This window comes from Castanea sativa, chromosome 1, assembly GCF_040712315.1.
Source record: "Castanea sativa cultivar Marrone di Chiusa Pesio chromosome 1, ASM4071231v1".
Taxonomy (NCBI): Eukaryota; Viridiplantae; Streptophyta; class Magnoliopsida; order Fagales; family Fagaceae; genus Castanea; species Castanea sativa.
The window spans coordinates 5,148,307-5,167,577 of NC_134013.1; the positions used below are offsets into that span (position 1 = coordinate 5,148,307).

At 35.2% G+C, this 19,271-nt stretch overlaps 1 protein-coding gene across 1 annotated transcript; it reads right to left on the reverse strand.

Annotated features, from left to right (window-relative positions):
- Positions 1 to 17,600: 17,600 nt before the first annotated feature.
- On the reverse strand, positions 17,601 to 18,107 carry LOC142636426 (secreted RxLR effector protein 161-like). The gene has a single exon (XM_075810692.1). It carries the CDS (start codon positions 18,105 to 18,107, stop codon positions 17,601 to 17,603), a length of 507 nt encoding a protein of 168 aa, XP_075666807.1.
- Positions 18,108 to 19,271: the final 1,164 nt, after the last annotated feature.

Below are 19,271 nucleotides of genomic sequence, written 5' to 3' on the forward strand. Positions count from 1 at the left end.
TCGATCGAGTCTAATTTTCGATCGATCGAGCCTTGCAAAAATTAAATAGTAATTTTCTACAATTACTCAATTCCAACTTTACATAAACACACACTTTGAGCAGCCTAAATCTAGACTAAACATTTTGATCATGGTTTGCTGACATATACACATTGAAGTTCTAATACATTAGTTCCTAATTTCTTAGAACGTAACACTTCTACATATAGCACATTTGCAATGTCAAGTAGTCCAGGTAGAAAGATGGTTCCCTTTCCTTTTATCTGTGATTTGCTCCCATCACCGAATGTGACATTACCACATTTCTTAGACTCGAAATCCTTAAAGAGAAAGCGGTCTCTAGTCTTGTGTCGTGAGCATCCACTATCAAGGTACCACAAACCTGTTTCCATTACCTTGAACGCAAACTTCATCATAAAGCACACTTCAAAGATTAACCCTAATCAGAGTGTGCCTGCTTTGATACCACTTAATAGGCTAAGAATGTGTTGACCCCTTGCGATAAATTAATTAATTAATTAGCCAAGTTAATTAATTAATTCAATTAACATGCAAAACGTGTGGTAGCACAAACAAATCACCAATTAAGTTAATATGCAGCGAAAAATAAAGTTGACACGGTGATTTGTTTACGAATGGGAAAACCACCGAGGCAAAACCTCATTGGGTGAATTTAAGGTCATCACTCCCGAGAATTCACTATTATCACAACAAGCGGTTATAAGTAAAGGAATCTCAGTACCTTATACCAACCTATAGTTAAACCCTTACCCCCAATGCACAATTGGACTTGTTCTATAGTGACAATCTCTCCTATTCAACGCACGACTCTTAGTATGTGACTAACCAATAGATGCGTAGATTCCAGTATGTGACTTACTCACCAACTTGAGAAGGTTATTGGCTGCAAAGTTTTTCAGTTCATCAGCATGATGAAGAGCACGAAGCTCCTTGGTCACAAAACCCAACGACATACAAATTCAGTATCTTCTTCAAGAGAAAGATGAACTAGGGCAAATTCTGTTTCCGGTCACAATTTGCATGAACAAAACTTTGCTCTATACTCGTCCCACCTTTGACGGCCCTTAAAATAATCCTTATATACGTTTAGGCTTATGAGAAAAGAAAGCCTAAACATGTACACACTAATTGGAGTGAAATCAGACCTGAAAAACTGATTTTCATAAATCTTGATAGATAGGGTCATCTATTGAGCAATTGTCGAGCATTGGGCAAAAGCTTCCTTTTAACCCTCGATAGATGCTATCTGTTGAGTTAGCTGTCGAGCTTTGAAATCTAGCACTTCTTCACTTGTTTCTTGGATAGATTTGCATGGCTTCAATACTTGGACTTGAACTCTTATTCTTTGAAGTATTAAACACATCCTAGATCTACCCAATTACAAGTAAAGTGCATTTTGTCAAAGGACTAGCCAATTCTAAATAACATATGTTCCTAACATCATTCACATATGTCCTAACAAAGGTGATAGTCCCCATCAAATAGTTTTGATTATGTGTGAGTTAAAGTGATTTTCTCGTATCTCAAATTGTCATAACATGTAGATACTTTTGCAATCTTGCGATGTTTTTCACACACAGCACGCAATATTCTTTGCTACTCTTGATACATGTGTAGTTACAATGGGATTTAGCCATCACAAGGAATACATGTGTTAATGTATACTCATTAAACTATCTTGACTTGTTTTTGAAATATAAAGTTGGTTAGACTTGTTTAGTGTGTGTGTGTGTGTGTGTGTGTGTGTGTGTGTGTGTGTGTGTGTGTGTGTATGTGTGTTTTGGATCTAAATTCTTGTCATTTTTTTGTTGAGAGATGTTTTTGAGAGCTTAGAATATTTTCTGGATCTTTGGTTGAGTAGCATGCTTGACTGCATTCATGTCTGTGTTTTTCTTTTCTTTGAAAAATTATTTTTAAGCAATCTCGACAGCTTTTCGATACCTCTCGACAACTAGGCTATCTATCGAGCCTCTTGATCTTCCTTTCTCGACAGTTGTTATCACAATTTCGATCCATTAAAGTTTTTTGGGAATTTGTCTCGATAGCTTCTTAAAAACTTCTCGATCCATTGAGGAAGTTTTTGTATGCTCGATAGATTCTCGATAACTTCTCGGTCCATCGAGATCTTTTTGCTATGGACACCTCTCGATAGCTTTTCGATAACTCCATCTGTCAAAATTTAAATCTCAACACCTCTTGATCCATCGAGCTTTATGTTTTCTATATATAAGCTTCAGCGCGATTTTCTCTCATTTCTCTCTGATCTCTCTCGACAGAAAATCACATCTCTCTCTCCCAAACACTTCTCTATCACACCCTTCATCTTCCCCACTCATTGTTTGGTCTAATCCTTGCATTTTTACTCTGGTATGATCTCTTTTCTATCTATTTATCATACATTTCATGCATTCTGACCTAACTTTTTGGGGTTTTTGAAAATTTTTGGAATTTTTCAAAATTGATGAAGTTTTTGTGAAATTTTTGGGATGGGTTTTGTTTAAATGATCTTAAATGTTCATGCATTGCATCACATTTTCATTTTGACTATGATTCATGCATTTTAGATGTGTGTTTTCTATGTTGAATTGATGTGTGCTGGTAAGTTTGGTTTGGGCTGAGCCCATGATGTTCTTATTGTTTCATGTCACATGCTTATGCTTTTTTCATGCATACGTACCTTCTTTTTTCTCTATCTTATTGATATTGATCTGTGTTGGTACTTTTCTCTCTCTCTCTCAATTGGTTGCTCTATGGCACCTAAATGTAAGTTTACTTCGTCCTGGAACCCTCTTCATTTCGGGGCATCTTCTTCTGATTCTACCCCCTCACATGTCAAGTTTCGTGATGATAAAGCCCGTAAGGACTTTTCAGAGAACTTTTTTCAACAAGGCATTCATTCGGAACTCCAAGTCATCCTATCGTACTTTTTCGATATTGACCTTCCCATTGTCATCTACAGTAGGGGTTGGGAGTCTTTTTGTGATCTCTCAGTCACTTGTCCCTCCGTGATCATACAGGAGTTTTACTCCAATATGCACAAATTTGATTATTTTGTATCTCATTTCATCTCTCCCGTTCGAGGTATGCGCATTGTAGTTACTCCAAATCTTATATCCGAGGTGCTACACGTACCGAGGATAGCGCATCTGGACTACCCCGACTGTGATCGTCTTAAGACTGTGTCTAAAGACAAGCTCATTTCTCTATTTTGTGAGACACCTTCATTTTGGGGTGGTCGTCAAAACACCCCTTGCTCGACTTTTGCTAAAGGTCCAAGGTTCCTGAATATCGTGATGAAATTTTTTTTACATCCCTTTTCTCACTATAATTCGATTACTAAGCCTCGTGCTCGATTTTTGTTGTCCCTCCTTGAGAGGCTTACCATTGATTTTCCCTCTCACTTCATACTCTCCCTTATAGATGTCTATAAGGATAAGGCAACCGATGATAAGCTTATCTTTCCTTCTGCTATCATGCGGATCATTTGCCATTTCTTTTTCTCCTATCCTAAGTTAAAACACTTCTTCATCATGTGTGCCATGAATGCGATGACCATTAGACGGAGCGAGGCCCAGCTTCAACCGAAGTGGCCACGGACCGAGACAGCGACTCCTCCGACTTCTTCAGCTTCATCCACATCCGCTCCTTCTTCTTCCATGGGTGATGTGACCCTTGAGGCGGTCATGGTGCAGCTTCAGCACATGGATGCTTGCCTTGACACTCTTAGTGATGAGTTGTGTCAGGTGAACACCCGTGTCGGTCGTATTACACGATGACAGGCTCGCCTTGGTGGCTTCATAGAGTCTTCATCTCCTTTTCCAGAGGCTTTTGAGGACGAAGACGATGGTGGTGATGTTGATGAGGATGAGGCTTCTAGCTCTTTCGATGACGAGGAGATGACTGCTTCTCCGTGACTTACCCTTTGTCATTCGTGACAAAAAGGGGAAGTAGTTTTGGGTATGAGAGTAGTCATGTACTTAGGGGGAGAGTTAGTATAGAAGATATTTTTATTAGGGGGAGTATTTGTTTTTGTTTTTGAGGGATGTAGTGAGGACTTTTTGTATCTTTTCTTTTCTTTCTTTTTAGATACATTGTTCTTACATTGTGATAGCAAACCTTGTATTCATTTTGATATATATATATATATATATATATATATATATTGAGGTTGTTATTACATTCTTTCACCTATCTCTTCATGTGTTGTTTCTTTTCTCTCTCTATACACATGCTTCTTATTAATTGTATGCAATCTTTTAATTTCTGTTTCACACTAAGATGCCGTGATGAGTTTTGTTTAAAGTGTTTCAGAAGTACAGGTTTTCAAAGTCTTTCTTGCCATGAACTCTCTTCTTGCAAAGTTTTTCAAGAGTTTGTGTTAGGATAAATTTTATTGTATTCAACAAGTGAGTATGAGTGAGACTTCCACATTAAGAAAACTTGGAATATACCTCTTGTGTGGAGAAATAGAGATGAGGTCCATTATATATACCCCAAGGGCCAAGGCTTCAATACCCCAAACTCAAACCACATAAGAAAAAGTAAGGTTCTTAAAAAAATTCCCAAGTCTCCATATAACATGGAGCCATGCATGGACCATGCAATACTTAACCCAACAGTTGATTATAAGAAGGTGATATTTAACACATACATTAAGAATTGAAATAAATTTTTTTTTAGAGAGTTCTAACTTATAGCGTCCACTCCTTATGATCAGACCAAGATATCAATCTGTTTTTTGGTATAAGCAAAGATTGAACCCTAGATCTCTTATTCAACTATCAAAAATTTTATCATTTGATCTAACTAGAACCCACAAAAACTTTTACATATCAAGAACCAGTATTAAATCCACCCAAACTTAAAAGGGTGTATTTTGAATTTTTGTTAGAAGGAAAAAGAATATGAAAAGTTCTAAACTTACATATGTTATTTTAATCAATTTTTAGGTGTCAAATATGGGACTCAATCCTAAGACCAATCAATTTGCATGTTCCATTTTATTTTTCTTCTTTTTATATTTTTTGGATTTTTATGTACCATCGATTTTCTTTTAAAAATCAAACTGAACCAAATCACTACGGGTTTTGACATATTTTTACCTTTTTTTAATTACAAAAAATAATTTGACTTATTAAAATCAAATAAATAAATAGAAGCTTACATACATTAGTGCACAAGTCAAGTAACAAAGCCAGTATTGAATTAAAACATTTTAGTCCCACATTAACAACATTTTTACTTTTAATTAGTCTTTCTTCCCCTTTGTCTTTCATTTTTGAGGTGCAAAAACTCATAAATTGAAAATTCATATGATACTTGACAATAAGTGTTTAATTTATAAATCTCTCTCTTAAATTTAAAACGAAGAAGTATTTATAAAAATCTTTGGCCTAACAACCTAATATGTTCAGTAACATATATTGATTTAAATATTTAGTATTATTTATGTCACAGGCCACCAATTGAACCACATAACCACAAATCTAGTAAACAACTCTTTCCTTGATTATTTGTTTAGCCTAGATTTTAAAACACGGAGCATCATCCATTAATTACAACTAAGGTTTATATTAAGCCGTGACAGATAATTTGATAAGATTATTATTCTTTCTGTATAATGATCATGTATATATGATATTACATTTGAGGTTTATATATATTGAACCGCAACAGGAAATTTGATAGGATTGTTATTCTTTCCGCATAATGATCATATATATTTGATACGACAATGATGAGCTTTTTATAGGTATAATATAATTTAAACCTATGATGTCCAATGTATGGTAATTTTTTTTTTTTTTTTTTTTTTTATCATCAAACTAAGACACTAGTTGGTTTTTGGTATAGGTGGGATTTGAGCTCTAAATTTCTTATTCAACTATAAGAATCTTTACTAGTTGAGTTAATTGAAACACACAATAATACTGAAGCATTTAAAACACGAAAACACTTTCTTGCCGACATGGAAAGCATGAAAATGGTAAATATGTGTTGTTGGAAGTGGAACATTTTCCAATTTATCTACCTACAAACAATACATCAACACAATTAGATTAATAATAATCTTTTGTCCCTTTATTTTTATATTTCTCCAATCATAAGCTACTATAAGTTCTTATTTTACGGTAACCAAAGTTTTTTTTTTAAAAAAATTAGACACCTGGTATATTATTATTAGTGGAGAATAAAATAACACCAAAAGTGGTAAGAAGGATTTTGTACCATTTTTATACCAGATGCCAAGTATCGAGCAATGGTTTTTCAATGAATGAATTTGTGTGGAAAGAAACTACATTATTAACACTTAATATTGTACAAAAATTTATTTACAGTCAAATATATTCGAGCAAGCTTTTGGTCCGACCCATCGATCACATCCATAACAACAGTGACACTTCTAAATAAAAAAAACTTGGAATAGATCTCGTGTAGAGAAACGGAGACAAGGTTCATTATATATAACCCAGGGATTCAATACCCCAAACTCAAACAACATAAGAAGGTACTTAAAAAACTTGCCTAAGGTTCTCCATCCTCCAAGTCTCCACATAAAAATGGACCGAGCAATAGTTAACCCAATAGTTGTTGGAAATATTTTAGTGAATAAACAAGCTTTGATACAAAAATAATATCCCAAATAATTAGCAAGAACGTAAAAGAAAAAGGAGTTTAGAACAATCTCACAATGCAATAGAATCATGCTGCAAAAGCGTTGTCCTTAAAGGTTGATTCGTGCCACCCGGAGTAAAACTCAGTGCAATTGGTTCTCTTAGCCAAACAACCCCCCAGGATTAGACTATAGCGTCAACCTTCGTGATGGACACACTTCCACTCACGAAGGTTCAAGAACAACCTTCTATTGCCTTTCCTTAGAACAAATATAAGTTGCAGAAAAATATGTGGAAGAGACATATAATAGGATTGTGTATATCTAAATATATAGTAGTAAAAAAAAACTTATAGGGAAGGTTGTGATGATGGGTATTATATAGGCTATTCATGACAATAATAACCTATAGTTATTGGTAACTAATAACCCATAAAAGCCCAACAGCTATATTATCCATTATTGCCCAACGACTATTTTTCTCATAATTGCCAACGGCTATTTTACTCATAAATTCCCAACGGCTAGAAAATAAATACTAATAAAAGTGTTTGGAACACACACCCACACCAACAATCCCCCACATGTTACAAACACAAAATAGGAAAGGCAAGCAACTAAAGAAAGCATGCATCAATATGGTACCAAAAGGTTTTAACCATACATAGGATAAATAAGTAGGAACTAAAAGACAATGGTGGAGTTAAAACTCTTTTAACCAAGCTATTAGTAAACCAAACTTACCACCCACATAGCTTTCTTTATCAAGGTTGTTCTTAAGCGGGTTGACGCCTTATCCAAGCCATGCACCATTGGGTTTCATGAGCGCTCTAAAGACCTACCCAAAAAGTCTCATAGGAAGCGGCACAACTTTCACTCACACATAGGTGACATCCATCAGGAGTGCATGCAAAACACCCCATCCCAACAGGTAGGGAGTATGGATCCATTAAAAGCCTAAAGCTCAACCTCCAATAAGCTACAACTTAGTTGGTGGCATCCATTAGGAGTGCGTGCAGATACACCCCATCCTAATAGGTAGGGATATGGATCCATTAAGAGCCTAAAACTCAACCTCCAATAATCTGCAACTTAGTTGGTGGCATTCATCAGGAGTGCGTGCAGATACACCCCATTCCAACAGGTAGGGATATGGATCCATTAAGAGCCTAAAGCTCAACCTCACCAAATTTTGCAACTTAGCACTGTCTCACACCATAAGGATGGACTCATCTCTAATCTCCTTACCGAGATAGCGGAAAACACATAACAAATGACAGTGCCCATGGACCACTAATAACCTCTGTAAAGTTGTGATTTACAACTATTTTGTGTTGGCTTTACTTCCGTGCCAAATTTGATTGTAATTTTATTCAATCTTTTATACCCTATATTTATTGTGGGATTAAATTGTAAGGGTTGTGTGATAGAGAGAGAGAGTGTGAAGACTTAAGCATTTGAAGACATAAGAGTTTTCGAGGGTAGCTCGTGACTAAGCATCCTGCGAAGTGATGCATGTGCCTTGCACATGACTGCAATGCGAAGAGTCATGACAGATGGTGACAGCTGGTTTTCACGAGTGTCTCGTGGGTAAGGCCTTCCAACGAGATACCCGCGAAACAGTTTATTCTGCTATTTTGTCCTATCTACTCTACTACATCCTCATACACACTATATATATCATCATTACCCACATATTGAGTAGAGAGCTTTTTAGAAGAGAAAACGTAGCCTCAAACCCTTGAGATTGTGAGATTGTCATACCCATAAGTCTACACACCATCCATTGTGGTTTTCCTCTACTCCTACCTCTCCATTTCTAAATCCTTGAGAGGTTGATAGCCCAAATACTTACCACACCCATACTGAGTGTTCAATGAGTTTTGGTGTTGCTGGGAAGTAATGGAAGAAGCCAAGCTTTGGTGGATGCAATCGGGCACATTGCGGGATCCGGAAAGCTAGGCAAGACACGGTTCCGAGAAGCCTTGTTGGAGTAGAAGCTTGGAGGGCTTAGGTGCATTGGGTAGACTAGGCTTGGAGGGTCTTTTGCTATTCGTGTATCCCAACTTATTGTCTAGTGGATCGATTTACCGCTTGGAGGGAGGTAGAGAGGTTTTTCGCTGAGTTCTTTGATTTCCTCTTCAATAACACTGAAGGAAAAATTCAGGTTTTGTATCTCATACAAAACACATAGTGGAAGTAACAAACAAGGATTTATTTCATTCATGATTGATAACGTGCACTATGTAAATTTCAGAATTTAAGAACAAGATAGCGTACCTTGGTGTGGAGGAATTCAAAACAAAGATTAAAAGCACTTGGGAACACTTTTAATCTTCACTCCAATTCCACTTTACGCCCAAGATGTGTGGTCTTTCAATCAGTTTTCAAAGGGAGAATGAAAGTATGTCTTACACTCTCTCACACACCGTTTCTTATTTTCTTTTTTTTTTTAATAATAAAAATTCTGTATGTTTCTCCCTTTATAACTAACTGATTATCTAATTGGGCTGGCCTATTGGGCCTTTCCAATTGGGCTTTAGTGTGTGGCTTAGAGTGGGACCAAAAGGGACTAATAAGACACTAGCTCCAATGGGCCTTGGGCTTTTCCATCAACTCTTGACAAGTCCAAAGTTACCATTAATTATATTTAATACGACTATATAAATATAATTGCACTCTAGGCCTTATTAATAAATTATATCTCAAGACTTTATTATACACGTAACCCCTTCATAAAATATTCATAGTAACACAAAGTCATAAATGTAGACTGCCACTTTGTAAATTACTACATCTTATCCTTGAGTACCCGGTTTAATCCTTTAAAGTTATTCATTATATATTTATGAAATCCAATTCCATAAATATATACTTTAGTAATTTCTTACTAAAGTGGTTAGGCCTAACTCTCTGAATAACTAAACCCACTAAACTTATCTCAAGGGAATATTTTATATCTCCATCAAGAGACTATGAATTCCATCTTGAGAATATATGTTCCATCAACATCAAATGTGGCTGCCCAAAATATTGAGGTTTTGACCGTCACTTTAGATCTCACTCCTGATATTTTAAAGCAACCCACACCTCATGATCAGGTTCATTATTCTCTCAGGATTAAGAGTTCATGCAAATTGAAGTCATGAGATTTATTATTCATTTGACAGTCGTCAGGAGAATAATAAATCTCACAGCGGTCCTGTTCAATATGTCTTAACTCTTAAAACATATCAACATATCAACTAGAAGTCTCCACTTCCATGATCAAGACAAATCATCTTAGTTGATACGTTATAGTCTTCGCAGATGAAATGCCCAATTTCATCACCGACTACGAACTATAAATTCTGAGTTTACAAAGAACTTGTAATTTACATCTTCTGTGACTTTTCACATAAATCACATACAATGCATCTCATGGACTATATGATAATGTCCCATATTCATGTTACCATTATTTTAGATAATAATAAAATAACTTTATCAATCACAATATTAAGTCATACATCATGTCATACATAATATCATACATAACATCATACAATAGGATTTAAGGGCACTAATCCTAACAATTTCCCACTTGCCCTAAAGACTATTGTGCACTAATCTAACTCTCATTCCCTCCAAATGTGACTCAAAAGTCCTTTGAGGCAAAGTTTTGGTAAAGGGATCTGCTAGATTATTTGCACTTTCAATCTTTGCTACCACAACATCTCCACAAGCAACAATGTCTCGAATGATGTGGTACTTCCTCTCAATGTGCTTTCCTTTCTTGTGATTTCTTGGATCTTTGGATTGTGCAACCGCTCCACTATTATCGCGAAACAATGTGATGGGAACTTGCTCCATTCTCACTACATCAAGATCATAAATGAATTTCTTGAGCCAAACAGCCTCCTTTGCTGCTTCACAAGCAGCAACGTACTCGGCTTCCATGGTGGAGTCCGCAATACAAGATTGCTTGACACTCCTCCAACTTATGGCTCCACCTCCTAAGGTGAAAACACATCCTGAAGTGGATTTTCTGAAATCTAGATCTGACTGAAAGTCTGAATCTGTATAGCCAATGGGAATCAAATCCTCACTATGGTAAACAAGCATATAATCTCTCATTCTCCTAAGATACTTGAGAATATGCTTTACAGCTTGCCAATGTTTTGGTCCTGGATTTGATTGATATCGGCTGACCATGCCAACTAAATAACAAATATCTGGTCTAGTACAAAGCATGGCATACATGAGACTTCCCATTGCAGAAGTATAAGGAACCTGTCTCATCATATTTTCTTCCTCTATGGTCTTAGGCCTTTGGTCATCAGATAGAGGAACTCCATGTCTAAAAGGAAGAAATCCTTTCTTGGAGTTTTGCATGCTAAACCGTTCTAAAACCTTATCTATATATCCAGCTTGTGATAAGCCTAACATCTTATTCTTGCGATCTCGCCAAAGCTTGATCCCTAGAATAAAGTTAGCCTCACCCATGTCCTTCATATCAAATTGGCTTGACAACCAAACTTTAACCGATGACATTACCCCTACATCATTCCCAATGAGTAGAATATCATCAACATAAAGCACTAGGAACATTACTACTTTGTCTCGATGTCTTTTGTACACACATGGTTCATCAAGATTTTGTTCAAAACCAAATGATTTTGTTCCATGACCTAGATGCTTGTTTAAGTCCATAAATGGACCTATTCAACTTGCATACCATATGCTCTTGGTTCTTTGCTATGAAACCTTCCGGTTGCAACATGTATATTTCTTCTTCAAGATTGCCATTAAGAAATGCAGTCTTGACATCCATTTGCCAAATCTCATAATCATAATGAGCAGTAATGGATAAGAGAATTCTAATAGATTTAAGCATGGCTACTGGTGAAAAAGTTTCATCATAATCAATACCTTCTTTTTGTGTATACCCTTTCGCCACTAGTCTTGCTTTAAAGGTTTCAACCGTTCCATCTATCCCTCTCTTTTTCTTGTAAACCCATTTGCAACCAACAAGTTTAATGCCATTAGGCGCCTTTACAAGATCCCATACATGATTGGAATCCATAGAATCCAATTCAGATTTCATAGCTTAGACCCAATGATGTGCATCTATATCATTCATTGCTTCATCATAAGTGTAAGGATCCGATTCAGCCTCTTCTGAGATAGCCTCATAAGTTTCTCCTAAACCTACGAATCTTATAGGAGGCCGAACAACTCTCCCACTACGACGAGGCACCTGTGTACTAGACATCTCATGAGTAGTATCTTGTGGTGTATCTAATACAGTCACATCATCCCTAGTTTCATCCATTGGTTGTTCAACTACAGGTTCATTCATTTCAGCCAAGACAACTCTACTTCTAGGAGTAAAATTATTCATATAGTCATTTTTCAAGAATTTGGCATTTGTGCTAACAAACACTTTATTATCCTTATGACTATAGAATAAACCTCCAACTGTTCTTTTTGGATCCCTACAAAAAATATTACTTCTATTTTAGACTGTAACTTGTTAGACTTTCCTTTCAACACATGTACTGGACAACCCCAAATGTGGAGATGTCTCATACTAGGCTTACGCCCATTCCACAACTCTACAGGTGTTTTAGGAATAGACTTCGAAGGTACTAAATTCAGAAGATACATTGCAGTATTTAAGGCATATCCCCAAAAAGAAATTGGTAGAGTCGAATAACTCAACATGGACCTAACCATATCTAAAAGAGTCCTATTCCTTCTTTCTGCTACACCATTTTGTTGTGGAGTTCCAGGTGCAGTCAACTGGGATATAATCCCATTTTCAGTTAAGTAATCCTTAAAATCACCAAGAAGGTATTCGCCACCTCGATCAGATCGAATGACCTTTATGTGTTTACCCAATTGATTCTCAACTTCAGCCCTAAACTCTTTGAACTTTTCAAAGGCTTCGGACTTCCGTTTCATTAGGTACACATAACCAAATCTAGAGTAATCATCAGTGAAAGTAATGAAATACTCATAGCCACCTCTTGCTTGGATTGACATAGGACCACATACATCTGAATGTACTAGTTCTAGCAAATCTTGGGCTCTTCTACCCTTTGCATTAAAAGGTCATTTGGTCATCTTACCTTCCAAACAAGATTCGCAAACTGGAAAACCATCAAAGTCCATGGGCTGTAAAAGTCCATCTTTGATTAGTCTTTGAATCCTACTTGAATTAATATGACCTAAACGCAAGTGCCATAGATATGCATCACTAGTAGAAGGAAACTTTCTCTTTAATGATTTTACATGAGAGCTACTATCTAATTCAGAATTGTATAATTCATGCTTATCAGGAGTTAAAATATAAAGACCATCCACAATATTGCTAGAACAGATAAACACATTACCCTTCTTTATTACAATATTGTCTTTCAGGATAACACAATATCCATGTTTACCTAAGTAAGTTGCAGAAATTAAATTCCTACGAACATTAGGTACATACAAACAGTCTTCTAATATTAAAACTCTAGACTTAAAACATAAATTAAACACTCCAACAGCTACAACCGAAATCTTGCTCCCATCAGCCAAAGTAAGAAATAGTTCTCCCTAATTCAACTTTCTGGTCTCCTGGAACCCCTGCAAAGAATTGCAGATATGATTAGTACAACCTAAATCCACACACCAGGAATCTGTTGGATTCTGTACCAAACATATTTCAAGAAGAAATGAACTTTTCATACCCTTATTCTTGGCAGCTTTGAATGTTGGACAATTCCTCTTCCAATGTCCTTTCTCACCACAATGGAAACACTTTCCTTTGGTTTTCTTTCCTTTGTTGGCAACCCCTAAGGCAATTTGTTTACCATCATTCTTAGTGAAGTCCTTCTTCTTTTTCTTCTTACCCTTGCCTTTCGACTTAGGTTGAGAAGTAGAAGCTTCACCCACATTGGCTTCAACACTAGAAGTACCAAGGATGCCTTCCGCCGCCACTAACTCATTCATTAATTCAGACAAAGAATAAATCTTTTTGTCCATATTATAATTGAGTCTGAATTCCTTGAATGATTCTGGTAGTGACTGGAGTATCATATCCACTTGGGATTCTCCATCAATGTCGGCACCTAAAACTTCTAATGTGTTCAGATTAGCAATCATCTTAAGACAATGCTCCCTCACTGAACTTCCTACAGCCATTTTGGTATTATAAATTTGCCTCATGGTTTCTTGCCTTGCAGAACAACCTTGCTCACCAAACATCTCCTTCAGACTATGCATTATGTCCGAAGCAAGTTCTACATCCTGCATTTGATGCTGTAGAACATTTGAAATAGATGCTAGGATGTAGCACTTGGCCATCTCATTAGATTTCTGCCAACGATCATATCGCTGTTTTTCCTCAAGAGGAGCATCTAATGGGGGAAAGGTAGGACATGGTTGAGTAAGCACATATTTGTGCTCTTCAGCAGTAAGAACAATGTCCAAATTTCTTTTCCAGTCAACATAATTGGATCCAGTCAGTTTGTTTTGGTTAAGAATAGAAACAAGTGGGCTAAATGATGCCATGATAAAATCTGAAAATAATAAACATGAATATAATAAGTAAACTGGACATTGTCAATTTAGCATATAAGCATATAATATGGAACCTTAATAAAACCATAAAATAATATATGCAACGACAACCCAATCTCATATTCAATATCCCTCAGCATAGAGTGAACATAAAACACTATGATTAATTGAGAACTATTCTCATTATTAGTACTATCATGATAACTCTTATCAAATACTAATAATATGTCGTTTTACATTTAGCCTCTAAGTAATAATAGTAAGAACTCAGCATAGAGGATACTATAATACTTAGTCTAGTGTATACCATTGTCTAGAATTATGTGTAACCACATTTCATCCCTTTAACAGGCTTATTTTGTAGTACTATGATAAAACACCATCCGCATGGAATGCAAAGCTCGAAGATAAGACAAGGTGTTTATCAAACCACTATAAACCAGGAAATTCAATCTTGTAGGACCATGAAATAAATACTCTCCGCATGGAATGCTAAGCTCGAGGCAAAGACAAAGTATCTATTTCACACTACTATGAACCAATAATGGAGGCCGTGAGATCCAACCCTTGTATCTCTCTCCCACTAGTTATTTTAAATTAAAGGTTTTTAAGGTCAAGAACTATAATAATGCTAGACATGTGAAAAACATAATCCTAATCTCATTAGGAATAAATTTCATTAAACTAACATTAAAATATATAAATATATACAACGTAATAAAAACCTTTATTACATATAAAAATTCATATTATATTATATATAATATAATATATAAATTAATATATGCAATATATGTAAAGTTATATAGGTATGTTATATTATATTATGGCCCACGGTTGAATTGCTTGGTGTGCAAATTCAAGATGGAATTCATGAAGTCAAGGATTCCATATTTACAATAATATCTATTGGGTCCCACTTGCAATATATATACATATATATATACGGATGGATCTTTTCCATGGCCATAAAACATGCAAGACAAAAAAAAAACTTTGAATAGTCAACCCATGCAAGGACATTCAAACCATGCAAGCCATGAAATAACATTCAAACGGTGCAAGAGATAAGTCCAAACAGTGCATGCATTTAACAGTTGCAAAACAGTTATTTCATAAATCAATAACCGTATCTAAGAACAATAAAGACACGGCACTATTCACTTGATATTGTCATCATCATTCAAGCGCAGGACATTTCTATGCAATGAATGCCAACCAGTGCAATTATGGTTCGCACATTACAGTTTTTGAATTTCAAAAACTGTATCCTCTACGCCATAATCACACACAGCTCCTCTTCAATAGCATTATATCCTTGTACAGACACGGATATATATATACAAGTGATGCAATTCTCTTCATTATATCTAAATGATGTAGAAAATTGAAACACAAAGATAACAGTTTTTTAAAATTCTAAAATCCAATCACACGCTATACAATCATGATATGAAAACCTGGCTCTGATACCAATTGAAGGAAAAATTCTGGTTTTGTATCTCATACAAAACACAGCGGAAGTAACAAACAAGGATTTATTTCATTCATGATTGATAACGTGCACTATGTAAATTTCAGAATTTAAGAACAAGATAGCGTACCTTGGTGTGGAGAAATTCAAAACAAAGATTAGAAGCACTTGAAAACACTTTTAATCTTCACTCCAATTCCACTTTACGCCCAAGATGTGTGGTCTCTCAATCAGTTTTCAAAGGGAGAATGAAAGTGTGTCTTACACTATCTCACACACCGTTTCTTATTATTATTTTTTTTTACTAATAAAAATTCTGTATGTTTCTCCCTTTATAACTAACTGATTATCTAATTGGGCTGGCCTATTGGGCCTTTCCAATTGGGCTTTAGTGTGTGGCTTAGAGTGGGACTAAAAGGGACTAATAAGACACTAGCTCCAATGGGCCTTGGGCTTTTCCGTCAACTCTTGACAAGTCCAAAGTCACCATTAATTATATTTAATACCACTATATAAATATAATTGCACTCTAGGCCTTATTAATAAATTATATCCCAAGACTTTATTATACACGTAACCCCTTCATAAAATATTCATAGTAACACAAAGTCATAAATGTAGACTGCCACTTTGTAAATTACTACATCTTATCCTTGAGTACCAGGTTTAATCCTTTAAAGTTATTCATTATATATTTATGAAATCCAATTCTATAAATATATACTTTAGTAATTTCTTACTAAAGTGGTTAGGCCTAACTCTCTGAATAACTGTACCCATTAAACTTATCTCAAGGGAATATTTTATATCTCCATCAAGAGACTATGAATTCCATCTTGGGAATATATGTTCCATCAACACTAAATGTGGCTGCCCAACATATTGAGGTTTTGACCGTCACTTTAGATCTCACTCCTGATATATCAAAGCAACTCACACCTCATGATCAGGTTCATTATTCTCTCAGGATTAAGAGTTCATGCAATTGAAGTCATGAGATTTATTATTCATTTGACAGTCGTTAGGAGAATAATAAATCTCACAGCGGTCCTGTTCAATATGTCTTAACTCTTAAAACATATCAACATATCAACTAGAAGTCTCCACTTCCATGATCAAGACAAATCATCTTAGTTGATACGTTATAGTCTTTGCAGATGAAATGCCCAATTTCATCACCGACTACGAATTATAAATTCTGAGTTTACAAAGAACTTGTGATTTACATCTTCTGTGACTTTTCACATAAATCACATACAATGCATCTCATGGACTATATGATAATGTCCCATATTCATGTTACCATTATTTTAGATAATAATAAAATAACTTTATCAATCACAATATTAAGTCATACATCATGTCATACATAATATCATACATAACATCATACAATAGGATTTAAGGGCACTAATCCTAACAAACACATCGGAGTGCTATCTTGTGTTTGCATCTCTCTTCCTTACTCTTTTAGCTTACTTTTTGCTGTTGTGCTTTAATGAATATGGCTTAGAGTAGTTGTTTTGTTTGTTCATTCACATCTACTCTATTCCGCACTTAGTTTAAGTTAAAGTAAAATCAACCGAGCCGTAATATTTTAATTTGGGGGTCTAAACAGCTCTTGTGTTTTTAACACAAGTTCGAGCTTTCAACCTCTACCCATTTAACCTCTTGCGTGGAATCACCCATTATAGAGGTTGGGCATTAGCCATAGTGTCGCAACTTGGTTATCAGTCCAATCCCCCTAGATGTCTCACTCTCTAGCCTTCTTGCTAATGGCTTGGTCAAAGGATCATTATCAATAAGCTGCCTCGGCCTTAATTGGATATGTTGACTTTTTCCTTTTCACAAAGTCCAATGACATAACATCATTATCATTAAGCTGCCTTAGCCTCAATTGGATATGTCGACTTTTCCCATTATAAATTTTGTTCTTAGCACGTGCTATGGCAGCTTGGCAATCACAATGAATGCAAATTGAAGCAATAGAGTTAGTAAAAGAGGAATATCAATTAATAAACTCCTAAGCCACTCGGCTTCGGACCTAGCCTTCTCTAAGGCCACTAACTTTGCTTCCATGGTGGATCTCGCTATGCAATTCTGCTTGGTTGACTTCCAAGAGATAGCCCCTCCAGCTAATGTAAACACATATCCACTAGTGGGTTTCACCTCATCTGTATCAGAGATCCAGTTAGCATCACAATATCTCTCTAAAACAGTAGGATAGCCATAATATGACAAACCAAAATCAAAAGTCTCCTTTAAATATCCCAATAATTTAGATATTGCATCCCAATGCTCAATACTAGGATTATGAATGTATCTACTCAATCTACCAACAACATATGTAATATCAAGACGAGTACAATTTGTCAAAAACATTAAACTACCAATAATTTGTGCATATTTATCTTGTGAAACACTATCACCATGATTTTTAACCAAGTGCATCTTTGAGTCATATGGAGTCAACATAGGTGACATATCAAAATGTTTAAATTTTTAAAGAATTTTCTCCACATAATGAGATTGTGATAGTATAATACAATCATTGTCCCTAAGGATCTTAATGCCTAGAAAACATTTGTCTCGCCTAAATCTTTCATATCAAATTTAGAAGCAAGAAAACATTTAGTATCATGCACAACATTATGGCTAGTTCCAAATATAAGCAAGTTATCAACATATAAACAAATAATGACACCTTCATTATTATTAATCTTACTATATATATATATATATATATATATATATATATATGCATTTATCCTCATGACCATAAATCACAAATCCATGTGTAAGAATCATATATCAAAATTTTCATGTCATTGTATAGGTGCTTGTTTTGATCTATATAAGGATTTAACCAATTTACAAACTTTATGTTATTGTCCAAGGACAACACAACCCTCAGGTTGCTCCATATAATTTTTTTTTAATTCACCTATTAGAAAAACAGTTTTAACATCCATGTGATGTATTAAAGGTTTGTAAATAGATATAATGATAAACAACATTCTTAAAGATGTAATTCTAATAAACGGAGAATAAGTTTCAAATAATCAACAAAATATTTTGCTTATAACCTTTAGTTACTGAGCATGCCTTATACTTATCTATGATCCCATTCAGTTATAATTTTCTTTTAGAAATCCACTTGCAACCATAAAACTCTATTTTAAATACCCACTTACAACTAATAGGCTTAACCTTAGGTGGAAGCTCAACCCATTCCAAGTGTGATTAGACATAATCTAATAATTTGTAAAAAGCTTCTAACCATAATGGTGCATCAACAAATTTAATTGCATCATAATAACTTACATGTTTATCTTCAACAATATAGGTAAGAAAATTGTTACCGTAACTGTTTTTCTCCTTAGTTCGCTTACTTCTTCTCAATTCTTGCACACCACAACAAGATCATTAGAAGTACAATAGGTTCATGAAACATATTTTCCTTATTTTTCAAAGGAAACTCATATTTTAAGAAGTATTTTTAAGATTCAACAATAGTATTAAATTCTAAAAACATCACTATTGATGAAAATAATTCTATATCATGAACTATAGCAAACATAACCAATAAACACACAATCACATATTTAAGAATCA

Coding starts and splice junctions, on each gene's coding strand:
- LOC142636426 (XM_075810692.1), bottom strand. CDS start 18,107: ATGCACTTGGTTAAAAATCATGGTGATAGTGTTTCACAAGATAAATAT.